This window comes from Bombina bombina, chromosome 5 (assembly GCF_027579735.1).
Source record: "Bombina bombina isolate aBomBom1 chromosome 5, aBomBom1.pri, whole genome shotgun sequence".
Taxonomy (NCBI): Eukaryota; Metazoa; Chordata; class Amphibia; order Anura; family Bombinatoridae; genus Bombina; species Bombina bombina.
The window spans coordinates 539,120,652-539,135,642 of NC_069503.1; the positions used below are offsets into that span (position 1 = coordinate 539,120,652).

The 14,991-nt window shown below is 39.9% G+C and overlaps 1 protein-coding gene across 4 annotated transcripts in view; it reads right to left on the reverse strand.

Annotated features, from left to right (window-relative positions):
* The window catches only part of FHOD3 (formin homology 2 domain containing 3), a 463,343-nt gene that overhangs the window by 225,894 nt on the left and 222,458 nt on the right, over positions 1 to 14,991 (reverse strand). For all 4 annotated transcript variants that reach the window (XM_053714485.1, XM_053714483.1, XM_053714484.1 and 1 more), the window contains exons 6-7: positions 9,515 to 9,609; positions 7,627 to 7,738 (exon numbers count right to left, since the gene is read on the reverse strand). In XM_053714485.1, the coding sequence (XP_053570460.1) occupies positions 7,627 to 7,738; positions 9,515 to 9,609 (207 nt within the window). The remainder of the gene's footprint in view (positions 1 to 7,626; positions 7,739 to 9,514; positions 9,610 to 14,991) is intronic.

Genomic DNA, 14,991 nt, shown 5'->3' on the forward strand with positions numbered 1-14,991 from the left:
GGATGAAGGGAGGGAGCAAATCAGGTCACCTAAATGGAAGGCACCACGGCTTGCAAAACCTTTCTCCCAAAAATAGCCTCAGAAGAAGCAAAAGTATCAAACTTGTAAAATTTGGTAAAAGTGTGCAGTGAAGACCAAGTCGCTGCCCTACATATCTGATCAACAGAAGCCTCGTTCTTGAAGGCCCATGTGGAAGCCACAGCCCTAGTGGAATGAGCTGTGATTCTTTCGGGAGGCTGCCGTCCGGCAGTCTCGTAAGCCAATCTGATGATGCTTTTAATCCAAAAAGAGAGAGAGGTAGAAGTTGCTTTTTGACCTCTCCTTTTACCGGAATAAACAACAAACAAGGAAGATGTTTGTCTAAAATCCTTTGTAGCATCTAAATAGAATTTTAGAGCGCGAACAACATCCAAATTGTGCAACAAACGTTCCTTCTTTGAAACTGGTTTCGGACACAGAGAAGGTACGATAATCTCCTGGTTAATGTTTTTGTTAGAAACAACTTTTGGAAGAAAACCAGGTTTAGTACGTAAAACCACCTTATCTGCATGGAACACCAGATAAGGAGGAGAACACTGCAGAGCAGATAATTCTGAAACTCTTCTAGCAGAAGAAATTGCAACTAAAAACAAAACTTTCCAAGATAATAACTTAATATCAACGGAATGCAAGGGTTCAAACGGAACCCCCTGAAGAACTGAAAGAACTAAGTTGAGACTCCAAGGAGGAGTCAAAGGTTTGTAAACAGGCTTAATTCTAACCAGAGCCTGAACAAAGGCTTGAACATCTGGCACAGTGGCCAGCTTTTTGTGAAGTAACACAGACAAGGCAGAAATCTGTCCCTTCAGGGAACTTGCAGATAATCCTTTTTCCAATCCTTCTTGAAGGAAGGATAGAATCCTAGGAATCTTAACCTTGTCCCAAGGGAATCCTTTAGATTCACACCAACAGATATATTTTTTCCAAATTTTGTGGTAAATCTTTCTAGTTACAGGCTTTCTGGCCTGAACAAGAGTATCGATAACAGAATCTGAGAACCCTCGCTTCGATAAGATCAAGCGTTCAATCTCCAAGCAGTCAGCTGGAGTGAAACCAGATTCGGATGTTCGAACGGACCCTGAACAAGAAGGTCTCGTCTCAAAGGTAGCTTCCAAGGTGGAGCCGATGACATATTCACCAGATCTGCATACCAAGTCCTGCGTGGCCACGCAGGAGCTATCAAGATCACCGACGCCCTCTCCTGATTGATCCTGGCTACCAGCCTGGGGATGAGAGGAAACGGCGGGAACGCATAAGCTAGTTTGAAGGTCCAAGGTGCTACTAGTGCATCCACTAGAGCCGCCTTGGGATCCCTGGATCTGGACCCGTAGCAAGGAACTTTGAAGTTCTGACGAGAGGCCATCAGATCCATGTCTGGAATGCCCCACAGCTGAGTGACTTGGGCAAAGATTTCCGGATGGAGTTCCCACTCCCCCGGATGCAATGTCTGACGACTCAGAAAATCCGCTTCCCAATTTTCCACTCCTGGGATGTGGATAGCAGACAGGTGGCAGGAGTGAGACTCCGCCCATAGAATGATTTTGGTCACTTCTTCCATCGCCAGGGAACTCCTTGTTCCCCCCTGATGGTTGATGTACGCAACAGTTGTCATGTTGTCTGATTGAAACCGTATGAACTTGGCCCTCGCTAGCTGAGGCCAAGCCTTGAGAGCATTGAATATCGCTCTCAGTTCCAGAATATTTATCGGTAACAGAGATTCTTCCCGAGACCAAAGACCCTGAGCTTTCAGGGATCCCCAGACCGCGCCCCAGCCCATCAGACTGGCGTCGGTCGTGACAATGACCCACTCTGGTCTGCGGAATGTCATCCCTCGTGACAGGTTGTCCAGGGACAGCCACCAACGGAGTGAGTCTCTGGTCCTCTGATTTACTTGTATCTTCGGAGACAAGTCTGTATAGTCCCCATTCCACTGACTGAGCATGCACAGTTGTAATGGTCTTAGATGAATGCGCGCAAAAGGAACTATGTCCATTGCCGCTACCATCAACCCGATCACTTCCATGCACTGAGCTATGGAAGGAAGAGGAACGGAATGAAGTATCCGACAAGAGTCTAGAAGTTTTGTTTTTCTGGCCTCTGTCAGAAAAAAACTCATTTCTAAGGAGTCTATTATTGTTCCCAAGAAGGGAACCCTTGTTGACGGAGATAGAGAACTCTTTTCCACGTTCACTTTCCATCCGTGAGATCTGAGAAAGGCCAGGACAATGTCCGTGTGAGCCTTTGCTTGAGGAAGGGACGACGCTTGAATTAGAATGTCGTCCAAGTAAGGTACTACAGCAATGCCCCTTGGTCTTAGCACAGCTAGAAGGGACCCTAGTACCTTTGTGAAAATCCTTGGAGCAGTGGCTAATCCGAAAGGAAGCGCCACGAACTGGTAATGTTTGTCCAGGAATGCGAACCTCAGGAACCGATGATGTTCCTTGTGGATAGGAATATGTAGATACGCATCCTTTAAATCCACCGTGGTCATGAATTGACCTTCCTGGATGGAAGGAAGAATAGTTCGAATGGTTTCCATCTTGAACGATGGAACCTTGAGAAACTTGTTTAAGATCTTGAGATCTAAGATTGGTCTGAACGTTCCCTCTTTTTTGGGAACTATGAACAGATTGGAGTAGAATCCCATCCCTTGTTCTCTTAATGGAACAGGATGAATCACTCCCATTTTTAACAGGTCTTCTACACAATGTAAGAATGCCTGTCTTTTTATGTGGTCTGAAGACAACTGAGACCTGTGGAACCTCCCCCTTGGGGGAAGTCCCTTGAATTCCAGAAGATAACCTTGGGAGACTATTTCTAGCGCCCAAGGATCCAGAACATCTCTTGCCCAAGCCTGAGCGAAGAGAGAGAGTCTGCCCCCCACCAGATCCGGTCCCGGATCGGGGGCCAACATTTCATGCTGTCTTGGTAGCAGTGGCAGGTTTCTTGGCCTGCTTACCTTTGTTCCAGCCTTGCATTGGTCTCCAAGCTGGCTTGGCTTGAGAAGTATTACCCTCTTGCTTAGAGGACGTAGCACTTTGGGCTGGTCCGTTTCTACGAAAGGGACGAAAATTAGGTTTATTTTTTGCCTTGAAAGGCCGATCCTGAGGAAGGGCGTGGCCCTTGCCCCCAGTGATATCAGAGATAATCTCTTTCAAGTCAGGGCCAAACAGCGTTTTCCCCTTGAAAGGAATGTTAAGTAGCTTGTTCTTGGAAGACGCATCAGCCGACCAAGATTTCAACCAAAGCGCTCTGCGCGCCACAATAGCAAACCCAGAATTCTTAGCCGCTAACCTAGCCAATTGCAAAGTGGCGTCTAGGGTGAAAGAATTAGCCAATTTGAGAGCATTGATTCTGTCCATAATCTCCTCATAAGGAGGAGAATCACTATCGACCGCCTTTATCAGCTCATCGAACCAGAAACATGCGGCTGTAGCGACAGGGACAATGCATGAAATTGGTTGTAGAAGGTAACCCTGCTGAACAAACATCTTTTTAAGCAAACCTTCTAATTTTTTATCCATAGGATCTTTGAAAGCACAACTATCCTCTATGGGTATAGTGGTGCGTTTGTTTAAAGTGGAAACCGCTCCCTCGACCTTGGGGACTGTCTGCCATAAGTCCTTTCTGGGGTCGACCATAGGAAACAATTTTTTAAATATGGGGGGAGGGACGAAAGGAATACCGGGCCTTTCCCATTCTTTATTAACAATGTCCGCCACCCGCTTGGGTATAGGAAAAGCTTCTGGGAGCCCCGGCACCTCTAGGAACTTGTCCATTTTACATAGTTTCTCTGGGATGACCAACTTGTCACAATCATCCAGAGTGGATAATACCTCCTTAAGCAGAATGCGGAGATGTTCCAACTTAAATTGAAATGCAATCACATCAGGTTCAGCTTGTTGAGAAATGTTCCCTGAATCAGTAATTTCTCCCTCAGACAAAACCTCCCTGGCCCCATCAGACTGGGTTAGGGGCCCTTCAGAAATATTATTATCAGCGTCGTCATGCTCTTCAGTATCTAAAACAGAGCAGTCGCGCTTACGCTGATAAGGGTTCATTTTGGCTAAAATGTTTTTGACAGAATTATCCATTACAGCCGTTAATTGTTGCATAGTAAGGAGTATTGGCGCGCTAGATGTACTAGGGGCCTCCTGAGTGGGCAAGACTCGTGTAGACGAAGGAGGGAATGATGCAGTACCATGCTTACTCCCCTCACTTGAGGAATCATCTTGGGCATCATTGTCATTGTCACATAAATCACATTTATTTAAATGAATAGGAATTCTGGCTTCCCCACATTCAGAACACAGTCTATCTGGTAGTTCAGACATGTTAAACAGGCATAAACTTGATAACAAAGTACAAAAAACGTTTTAAAATAAAACCGTTACTGTCACTTTAAATTTTAAACTGAACACACTTTATTACTGCAATTGCGAAAAAACATGAAGGAATTGTTCAAAATTCACCAAATTTTCACCACAGTGTCTTAAAGCCTTAAAATTATTGCACACCAAATTTGGAAGCTTTAACCCTTAAAATAACGGAACCGGAGCCGTTTTGAACTTTAACCCCTTTACAGTCCCTGGTATCTGCTTTGCTGAGACCCAACCAAGCCCCAAGGGGAATACGATACCAAATGACGCCTTCAGAAAGTCTTTTCTAAGTATCAGAGCTCCTCTCACATGCGACTGCATGCCATGCCTCTCAAAAACAAGTGCGCAACACCGGCGCGAAAATGAGGCTCTGCCTATGCTTTGGGAAAGCCCCTAAAGAATAAGGTGTCTAAAACAGTGCCTGCCGATATTATTATATCAAAATACCCAGATAAAATGATTCCTCAAGGCTAAATATGTGTTAATAATGAATCGATTTAGCCCAGAAAAAGTCTACAGTCTTAATAAGCCCTTTTTGAAGCCCTTATTTACGATCGTAATAAACATGGCTTACCGGATCCCATAGGGAAAATGACAGCTTCCAGCATTACATCGTCTTGTTAGAATGTGTCATACCTCAAGCAGCAAGAGACTGCTCACTGTTCCCCCAACTGAAGTTAATTGCTCTCAACAGTCCTGTGTGGAACAGCCATGGATTTTAGTGACGGTTGCTAAAATCATTTTCCTCATACAAACAGAAATCTTCATCTCCTTTCTGTTTCTGAGTAAATAGTACATACCAGCACTATTTTAAAATAACAAACTCTTGATTGAATAAAAAAAACTACAGTTAAACACTAAAAAACTCTAAGCCATCTCCGTGGAGATGTTGCCTGTACAACGGCAAAGAGAATGACTGGGGTAGGCGGAGCCTAGGAGGGATCATGTGACCAGCTTTGCTGGGCTCTTTGCCATTTCCTGTTGGGGAAGAGAATATCCCACAAGTAAGGATGACGCCGTGGACCGGACACACCTATGTTGGAGAAAAACTCCTTAACCATAAACCTTACATTGTAGCCACTTAGCCACACACTGTTTTGTCTGTCATACAAATTATTGTTACAGGCCAGTAATTTCTAGTTTCATGGTGGCATAGAAAATTTCCTGCCGTACTTATAGAAAGGAAGTGGATTTTTATATCCACAGACAAATACTCAGTCTCCACCAGTATCCTAAAGGCCATCTATAAACTATTGATGAGGTGGTATTTGACCCCTTTGAAACTAAACCATATTTTTCATATGGTCCTTGCTGGAGAGTGTGTGGGGAACAGGACTCCTTGTTTCATACATGGTGGTTGTGCTCGATTATACATTTATTTTGGAAGCATATCCTTTGCCATATTAATAGTATTTTACACAGTAATATATCTGGTGGCTTTTATCTATGTCATCACTATTCTGCCTACATGATTAAATTGTAAGTTAAAAGGTAAACTCTTTTGCATCCTACAAAAGAAAAAGTCCAAAATAGCAAGCATAAAACACCAAAAAATATTGTAATACCATTTAAAAATAGGAAACCAAAAACATACAAAAAGGGAAAAAAGTGATGGTCTGACTGGTTTCGGTCAACGGACTGTAATCATAAGCATCTTCATGTGTGGACTGTTATAGCTTTTTAGCTGTGTGAAGTGACCTGGGGGAAATTGTTTTCTTTTTTACAACCCCAATTCTGAAAAAGTTGGGACAGTATGGAAATTGCAAAAAAACAAACAAAAAGAGTATTTTAATGTATTTTTGAAAATATAAACTCATTTTAAATCTGATGACTGCAACACGTTCCAAAAAGTTGAGACAGGGGCAATTTAGGATTAATAGCCATGTGACCAGTTGAAATAGGAAGGTGATGTGAAACAGGTGAGGCACTCGTGTAATCATAGTATATAAGGTGCCTCCAAAAAAGACCTAGTCCTTCAGGAGTAAGGATGGATCGAGGCTCGCCAATCTAAAAACAGATGCGTCAGTGAATAATCCAACACTTTGAGAACAACATTCCCCAAAGACAAATCGGTAGGATTTTGGGCATTTCACCTTCTACAGTGCACAATATAATGAAAAGATTCAAGGAATGCAGTCAAATCTTGGTGCGTAAAGGGCAAGGCCGAAAACCTCTTCTGAATGAGCGTGATCTCCAATCCCTCAGACATTACTGTCTCAAAAACCGACATGAGTCTGTAATGGATATCCTGACATGGGCTTGAGAATATTTCGGTAAACCTTTGTCAGTCAACACCATTCGCCGCTGCATCCACAGATACAAGTTAAGGCTTTACTATGCAAAGCAGAAGCCACACATCAACACTGTCCAAAAGCACCGCTGACTTCTCTGGGCTTGGTCTCATCTGAGATAGGCAGTAGCACAATGGAATTGTTTTTTGTGGTCCGACGAGTCAACATTTCAAAATAGTTTTTGGAAAAAGCAGCCGTCATGTTCTCCGGGCCAAAGAATAAAGAGTGTGCACATTTATTGGATCTTCAATTTTCTTCTAATGAAGGAACAGTATTATAAGAAAGATATAGGGTTAGATTAGTAGCACTATTTAACGCTCCCACTCTAGCATCAACTGCGCTATAAGTAAGCCTGTTTTCACTCGTATGCTAACCCGACACGCGTAAAAAGCCGAACTTAGGATATAGCAGGTGCGATAACCTATTCCCCCATAGAAGTCAATGGAGCAAAAAAGTGGGAAAAAACACTTTCCGCTATCCATTGACTTCTATGGGGTAATACGTTAACTTCGAAGTTCGGCTTTTGCACGTGTCTGTTAGTTCAACTTGTAATGCGAGTGCTACCCAACGCGTACAAAAAGCTTACTTGTAGCAAAGTTAGTGCGCAAGCGGGAGTGATAAATAACGCTCCTCTCATAATCTAGCCCAATGTGTGCTCAGCTATACAAGGTTGGAAAGTGGAAATTTACCAGCAGACGCTAAAGAACTTGCTGTACCTCATAAATATACATATATTGCATTAACACATCTTACTGAAGCAATTATTACCACAATCTATGCTTTTTAGCAAAAATCTTTTTAAAAGCACAGATATCAAACAAGAATCTAAAAGCTTTAGACCATAAGACAGGGTGTCATTTTAAAAAAACACATTAAAACTGAAGTTATGTTACATTACAGGGAATATATTGTCTTACCCTTTTTCATGTCAGAAATGAATACTGCCTGGATTAAAAGATGAGAATTTCCTTCTGTATATTCCACAAATACCAAAAGTAACTTCAAAGCTGTCTTAACAACCAGTCGAAACTGTTTAAAATTAAAAAAAATGTTTAGAGTCAAGCAGCATAAAGATCAAGCCATGAACTTTATTAATCAATTTAAAGGGACACTAAACCCAACATTTTTATTTCATGATTCAGATAGAGAATACAATTTTAAACAACATTCCAATGTACTTCTATTATCTAATTTGCTTCATTTTATACATATCCTTTGTTGAAGAAATAGCAATGCACATGAGTGAGCCAATCACATGAGGCATCTATGTGTAGCCACCAATCAGCAGATAGTGATCCTAGCTAGATATGCTTTTCAGCAATGAATATCAAAAGAATTAAACACATTAGATACTAGAAGTAAACTGGAAAGTTGTTTAAAATTGCATGCTCTTTCTAAATCATGAAAGAAAAAATGTGGATTTCATGTCCCTTTAATAACAGGGGTATGTTATTTACACAGCCTGCTGCACGGCCCATGCAGATTGGGTAATGATACTTATATGTAGGGTTGACAGCTGCCCAGTAAAATATATCTTAAAAGAACACGAAACCCCAATTTTTTTTATTTTCTGATTTAGACAGAGCAAACAGTTTTCCAATTTACTTCTATTATAAAATGTGCTTAATTTTCTTGATACCCTTTCTTGAAAGTGTTGCAATTAACTAATGGGAGCTAGCTGATCACACTGAGTGAGCCAATGATAAGTGGCATATATGTACATGCACCAATCAGCAGCTAGCTCCTAGTAGTGCATTGCTGCTACTGATCTTAGCTAGGTATGCTTTCCAACAAAGGTTTCTAAGAGAAGAAAACAAATTAGATAATAGTTTTACATTTTGGAAAGTTGTTTAAAATGTTATTTTCTGTCTGAATCATGAGTTAAACATGTTGGGTTTATTGTCCCTTCAATATATTATGTGTCCCTTTTTTTTTTTTTTTTTACAATTTTTAAAATTTCTTTCAATACATCTCCTATACAATGCACTAATGGGGCTGGTGAGGATTCATAAATGTCTCTTTTTCATTTATTTTTTTAATCCCCTGTACATGACTTTGGTGCTGCTTATCTTTGCTAAGAGAGGAACTGCAGGACCATTTATGTATACAGATTATAGCAATATTATAGGGACTTTTCTCTTTTTGAAGCTTCCAAAATCTGTTTCTGCTACCCACTGCTTCGACCCAATCATTTATTTAACACGTATATGCTTTCAAACCGAAAGTAATTTTATTCACGTTCTATATATGAATATATACACATACACAAACATATGACAAATTAACTTAAAGGGATAGTCTACAATATAATTGTTATTTTTTTAAAAGCTATATAATCCCTTTATTACCCATTCCCCAGTTTTGCATAACCAACACAGTTATATTAATACACTTTTTACCTGTGATTACCTTGTATCTAAGCATCTTCTGACAGCCCCTGATCTGTGACATTTAATTTATTATCTATTGACTTCCATTTAATATTGTGTTGTGCTAACTCTTAAATAACTCCCCGTGCCTGAACACAGTGTTATCTATATGGCCCACATGAACTAACAGTCTCTTGTTGTGAAAAGCAATTAAAAAAGCATGTGATAAGAGGCAGCCTTCAAGGGCTTAGAAATTAGCATATGAGCCTACCTAGGTTTAGTTTCAACTAAGAATACCAAGAGAACAAAGCAAATTTGATGATAAAAGTAAATTGGAAAGTTGATTAAAATTACAAGTCCTATATGAATAATGAAAGTTTAGTTTTGACTAGACTGTCCCTTTAATACTAGCATAGAACTCCTTTCTGTGACTTACCTTTGATCCAACAAGTGTGTACAACCACTGAATTGTTTCATTGTGATTTATTATTCCGTTCATTCCATCAACATAAAGCATGATTTGCCCTAGAGCTGTGAAAAAAAAATAAACTTTATTAATTTTAATATTTATTATGAAAACAGTAAATAGAGAACTGAAGTTTAGTATTTCAAACAAACATTTACAAGTTTATGACCAGTAGAAAGTGATAGTTTAGTTTAATAATTCATTCATAGCACTTAAAGAATACAGTTTTTACTGAGATTTTTTTTGGCCTAGGTCAACTAGTTCTGTGGCATCAGCGCAGGATTTGGGGGGGCAGCAGCAAATGTTGAGGGGTAGATCGATGACATGATCAGCTCATACTGCTCTCCAAATATTTGATTTATTCATTTTATTACAAATCCTCCCTAGTTTTCTTGTAGGGGTCTATGACTCCCGCATGAGTTCCTGGCCTCCTGTTACAGACCTACCAACTGCTCCTATGTGAGAGGGACAGTCGCTAGTTCTGACCTCTGAGACAGTCATATTGTCCCTATTTGCAGAATTTCCTTTAGCCCCACCCATAGACTACCAAGACACACCCACAAATCCTCTAGACACACCCAACAATTGTCCATACACACCCATTATTCAGCGTACTATCTACTATAACCTGTGACCCCCACCTCCTTCTGACACAGCCCTGTCCACAATACAGTAATGGGAGGTATACTGCTGTAAGACATATATGCAAATATAAGCTAAAATTGGTGATGCTGAGGGGGACAGCAGATTTCCCAGTGCCTAGAGCAGCACAAAAACTGAAAATAAAAACATAAAACGCTGGGGCTTACCAAACTGTAATATACTTGCAATATACCTGTGTCTGCAAAAGTACTTGGTGTTATGATTGCTGCTTTGTTTAATTTGCACCCCCTACTTACTGACAGTAATAACAAATTATTGGACACACATGATTGGCCTGCTGTATTTTGTGGGTGGAGCCATTGCAAGAGGGGGCTGCAGGTTTGTTGTGGATGGTGAACAGATTAAAACCTCAGAAAGAGGGGGTGACATAGTCAGTAAGCTTTTATACCAGGAGGCTTTCTGGATTTTTCAGTTAAAAACCAGGAAGCCAAATGTGTTTAACATTGATGGAGATATCATCAATTACTGGCGGCATGAATAATGAGAGCACATGCATCTTTGTATATATTTTTGTATTTCCTGCATGCCAAACCAGCATATACATGTAGTTAACTATAATATGTAACAAGATAATCAGGTGATTGAACCTTATATAGGTTGCCATATAAGCCAAATTAAATAATATACACTAGCCGTAGAGAATATATACTTCAATACAGGGAGTACGTTACTTATACTTTGTTTTTTTTTATTTATGGCATTATCTTGAAATTTTAAATTTTGACAGGTGGCAATATATGATCTAGAATGTATATGCTGTGTTTTTTCTATGTATTCTCAGAGCTTTTTCTTTTGGCTTTTCGAATTGTCAGCATATGTGATATATCCTTGTTACACTGTTTAATTTCTCTTTTATGCTCATGTCTTGAATTTTTGATGTATCTTTAATAATTATGAACAGCTTGCGCTAGTTGATGATCTGAACACTGGACTATTTAAGTGTGGAGTTCCGGGTCATCAGTATGTCTATGAGTAAGGCTAATCTATAGTCGAAACGCGTAAGACAACCTGTCTTGCTGTTCTTATGCTACACTTTTTTAAGCTTTTTATTTGCACTCCAATAAAGCTTATACTTTTTATACTATAGTGCCTCGAGTCTCACCTGGTCTGTGTGTGTGTGTATCTCGGATTGGAAATCTTTACCCGGTTTGAGACTCGGCACTCTGAAGCAATCCAGCGTGTGTGGGGCTATGAGGCTGTAAGAGGAGGACCTATCAGCTGTTCACGTATACTACAACGCATACCGGAAGTAAAGGGGCTTACGGAGTAGCCGCGGTTTGTGGCGGCGTCTCTCCAATCATCGACCAGGGCACACAGGGAACACGGCTCCGGATGTGTGAGGCCGTCAGGAGGTAAGCAAGTATCCGGAGAGTACATCTTGGTAAGATCACATTATTTCATTACACAGTAACCGGACATTAGACTGCTACCTACCTTACATGTCCCAGATGTGCTGACTTTGACACCCACGACCATTGTATGTGAGCGGTGCTTAATGCACAAATAAGGATTCCCCATACACCTTGAGCCTAAAAAGGGAGACTTTTGCCCAATGGTGAGTAGAGTTGCCACCTTTCTACCAGCCATGCTCATTAGCATAAATAACTATATAGCTTAAATCAGGAACTAAATCTGCTAGGACTGATTTTATATAATAATGTATTTATAATTAGATTCCAACAAACTTAGAAGTTTTACCATGATAGGGCCTTTATTTCTATATTTATTCTTTATTTTTTTACATTTACCTGAACCTTAAATGAGCACTAAATACAGTAGAATATAATAACTGACAAATACACAATAAAAACACAATGCAATAGCACTTAGTTTGAAATTGAAATGAGCAGTAGTGACAAATGTCAAATGAATCAAAATTACCATCCCCCTGTATCATGTGACAGCCATCACCCTATCACACAATGCATATACTTATATACTGTGCACTTTTACACACGCTCAGTATGAGCTGGAGCCTCACAAAATGTGCATATAAAAAGAATGTGCACATTTTGATAATGGAAAGTTTATTTTAAAATTGCATGTTTTAAAGGGACATTAAACACCAATTTTCATATAACTGAATGTAAAATACACTACTATAACGAAGAATATGCACAGATACTGATATAAAAATCCAGTATAAACCTTTTAAAAACTTAATTAGAAGCTCCCAGTTTAGCACTGTTGATGAGGTTAAGCTGGGACACCCACTGAAAGGGACTGAGATAGCAGTTAGAGCAGACCCTCATCTGCATATGAAAAGACTCATTACACAAACAGGGGCAGCAGGAATCTGTAGACTTAGGTCTACATTTGATACTTCGGGGGGCGTGGTTATAAGTCTGATAATCATCACAATGTTATTAAAACATAAGCAAAACTATACATTGTTACAAAAACACTCCTAGATAGGCTTTATAAATTGATTATCTACAAAACATTTATGCAAAGAAAAATCTAGTATACAGTGTCCCTTTAACTGAATTATAATCAGGGACAGTATGTCATAGGTGGGTTGTATGTGTGTGTTATATGGGGAGCTAGGGCAGTCGCTTGTACAGGGAAGCTTCTGAAGGAAAAGCAAGCTAACCTTCCAACCAATGAAAATCCTGCAATACCATGTGCTCACCTAGGCAAAGAAATCGTAAACAACTTTAAAAATGAATCCTACTTTTAAAAGCGAAAACACAGATAACAAATAGTAAACTTTTTAAATCATAGTTAATAAAATAAATTTTACATCTATTTTATATCTATTAATAAAATGACTGTCTTCTAAACTCAAATTATTTTTTTTTTTTAAAAAAGTAAAATATATTTAACAAAAAGTTAAAAAATGTGCCATATATTGCTAATGATACCCCAAAAATACATTTTCCTTACTAACAAAACATAATCACATACAATATAAAATACTCAGAAATAATTCAGAACAAAACTCAAATTCAAAATAATAATAATCATAATAACAATAATAATCATAATAACAATAATAATAATAATCATAATAACAATAATAATAATAACAATAATAATCATAATAAAATAAGAGGAGCCAACGTGTAAATAATAGTAGATTTCTTTCTTTGACATCATCAATCATGCAAATGAGGGCAAACTATGAAAACAGAATTTATGCTTACCTGATAAATTACTTTCTCCAACGCTGTGTCCGGTCCACGGCGTCATCCTTACTTGTGGGAAATATCTCTTCCCCAACAGGAAATGGCAAAGAGTCCCAGCAAAGCTGGCCACATAGTCCCTCCTAGGCTCCGCCCACCCCAGTCATTCGACCGACGGACAGGAGGAAAAAATAGGAGAAACCATATGGTACCGTGGTGACTGTAGTTAGAGAAAATAATTCATCAGACCTGATTAAAAAACCAGGGCGGGCCGTGGACCGGACACACCGTTGGAGAAAGTAATTTATCAGGTAAGCATAAATTCTGTTTTCTCCAACATTGGTGTGTCCGGTCCACGGCGTCATCCTTACTTGTGGGAACCAATACCAAAGCTTTAGGACACGGATGAAGGGAGGGAGCAAATCAGGTTACCTAAACGGAAGGCACCACGGCTTGCAAAACCTTTCTCCCAAAAATAGCCTCCGAAGAAGCAAAAGTATCAAATTTGTAAAATTTGGCAAAAGTGTGCAGTGAAGACCAAGTCGCTGCCTTACACATCTGATCAACAGAAGCCTCGTTCTTGAAGGCCCATGTGGAAGCCACAGCCCTAGTGGAGTGAGCTGTGATTCTTTCAGGAGGCTGCCGTCCGGCAGTCTCGTAAGCCAATCGGATGATGCTTTTAAGCCAAAAGGAAAGAGAGGTAGAAGTCGCCTTTTGACCTCTCCTTTTACCAGAATAGACGACAAACAGAGAAGATGTTTGTCTGAAATCTTTTGTAGCTTCTAAATAGAATTTTAGAGCACGGACTACGTCCAAATTGTGTAACAAACGTTCCTTCTTTGAAACTGGATTCGGACACAAAGAAGGTACAACTATCTCCTGGTTAATATTTTTGTTAGAAACAACCTTTGGAATAAAACCAGGCTTAGTATGCAAAACCACCTTATCTGCATGGAACACCAGATAGGGCGGAGAACACTGCAGAGCAGATAACTCTGAAACTCTTCTAGCAGAAGAAATAGTAACCAAAAACAAAACTTTCCAAGATAACAACTTAATATCTATGGAATGTAGAGGTTCAAACGGAACCCCTTGAAGAACTGAAAGAACTAGATTTAAACTCCAGGGAGGAGTTAAAGGTCTGTAAACAGGCTTGATCCTAACCAGAGCCTGAACAAAAGCTTGAACATCTGGCACAGCTGCCAGTCGTTTGTGTAGTAAGACAGATAAAGCAGAAATCTGTCCCTTTAGAGAACTCGAAGATAATCCCTTATCCAAACCTTCTTGCAGAAAGGAAAGAATCTTAGGAATTTTTATCTTATTCCATGGGAATCCCTTGGATTCACACCAGCAGATATATCTTTTCCATATTTTATGGTAAATCTTTCTAGTTACCGGTTTTCTGGCCTGAACCAGAGTATCTATCACAGAATCTGAAAACCCACGCTTTGATAGAATCAAGCGTTCAATCTCCAAGCCGTCAGCTGGAGGGAGACCAGATTTGGATGTTCGAATGGACCCTGAACAAGAAGGTCCTGTCTCAAAGGTAGCTTCCATGGTGGAACCAATGACATATTCACCAGGTCTGCATACCAAGTCCTGCGTGGCCACGCAGGAGCTATCAAGATCACTGAGGCCCTCTCCTGTTTGATCCTGGCT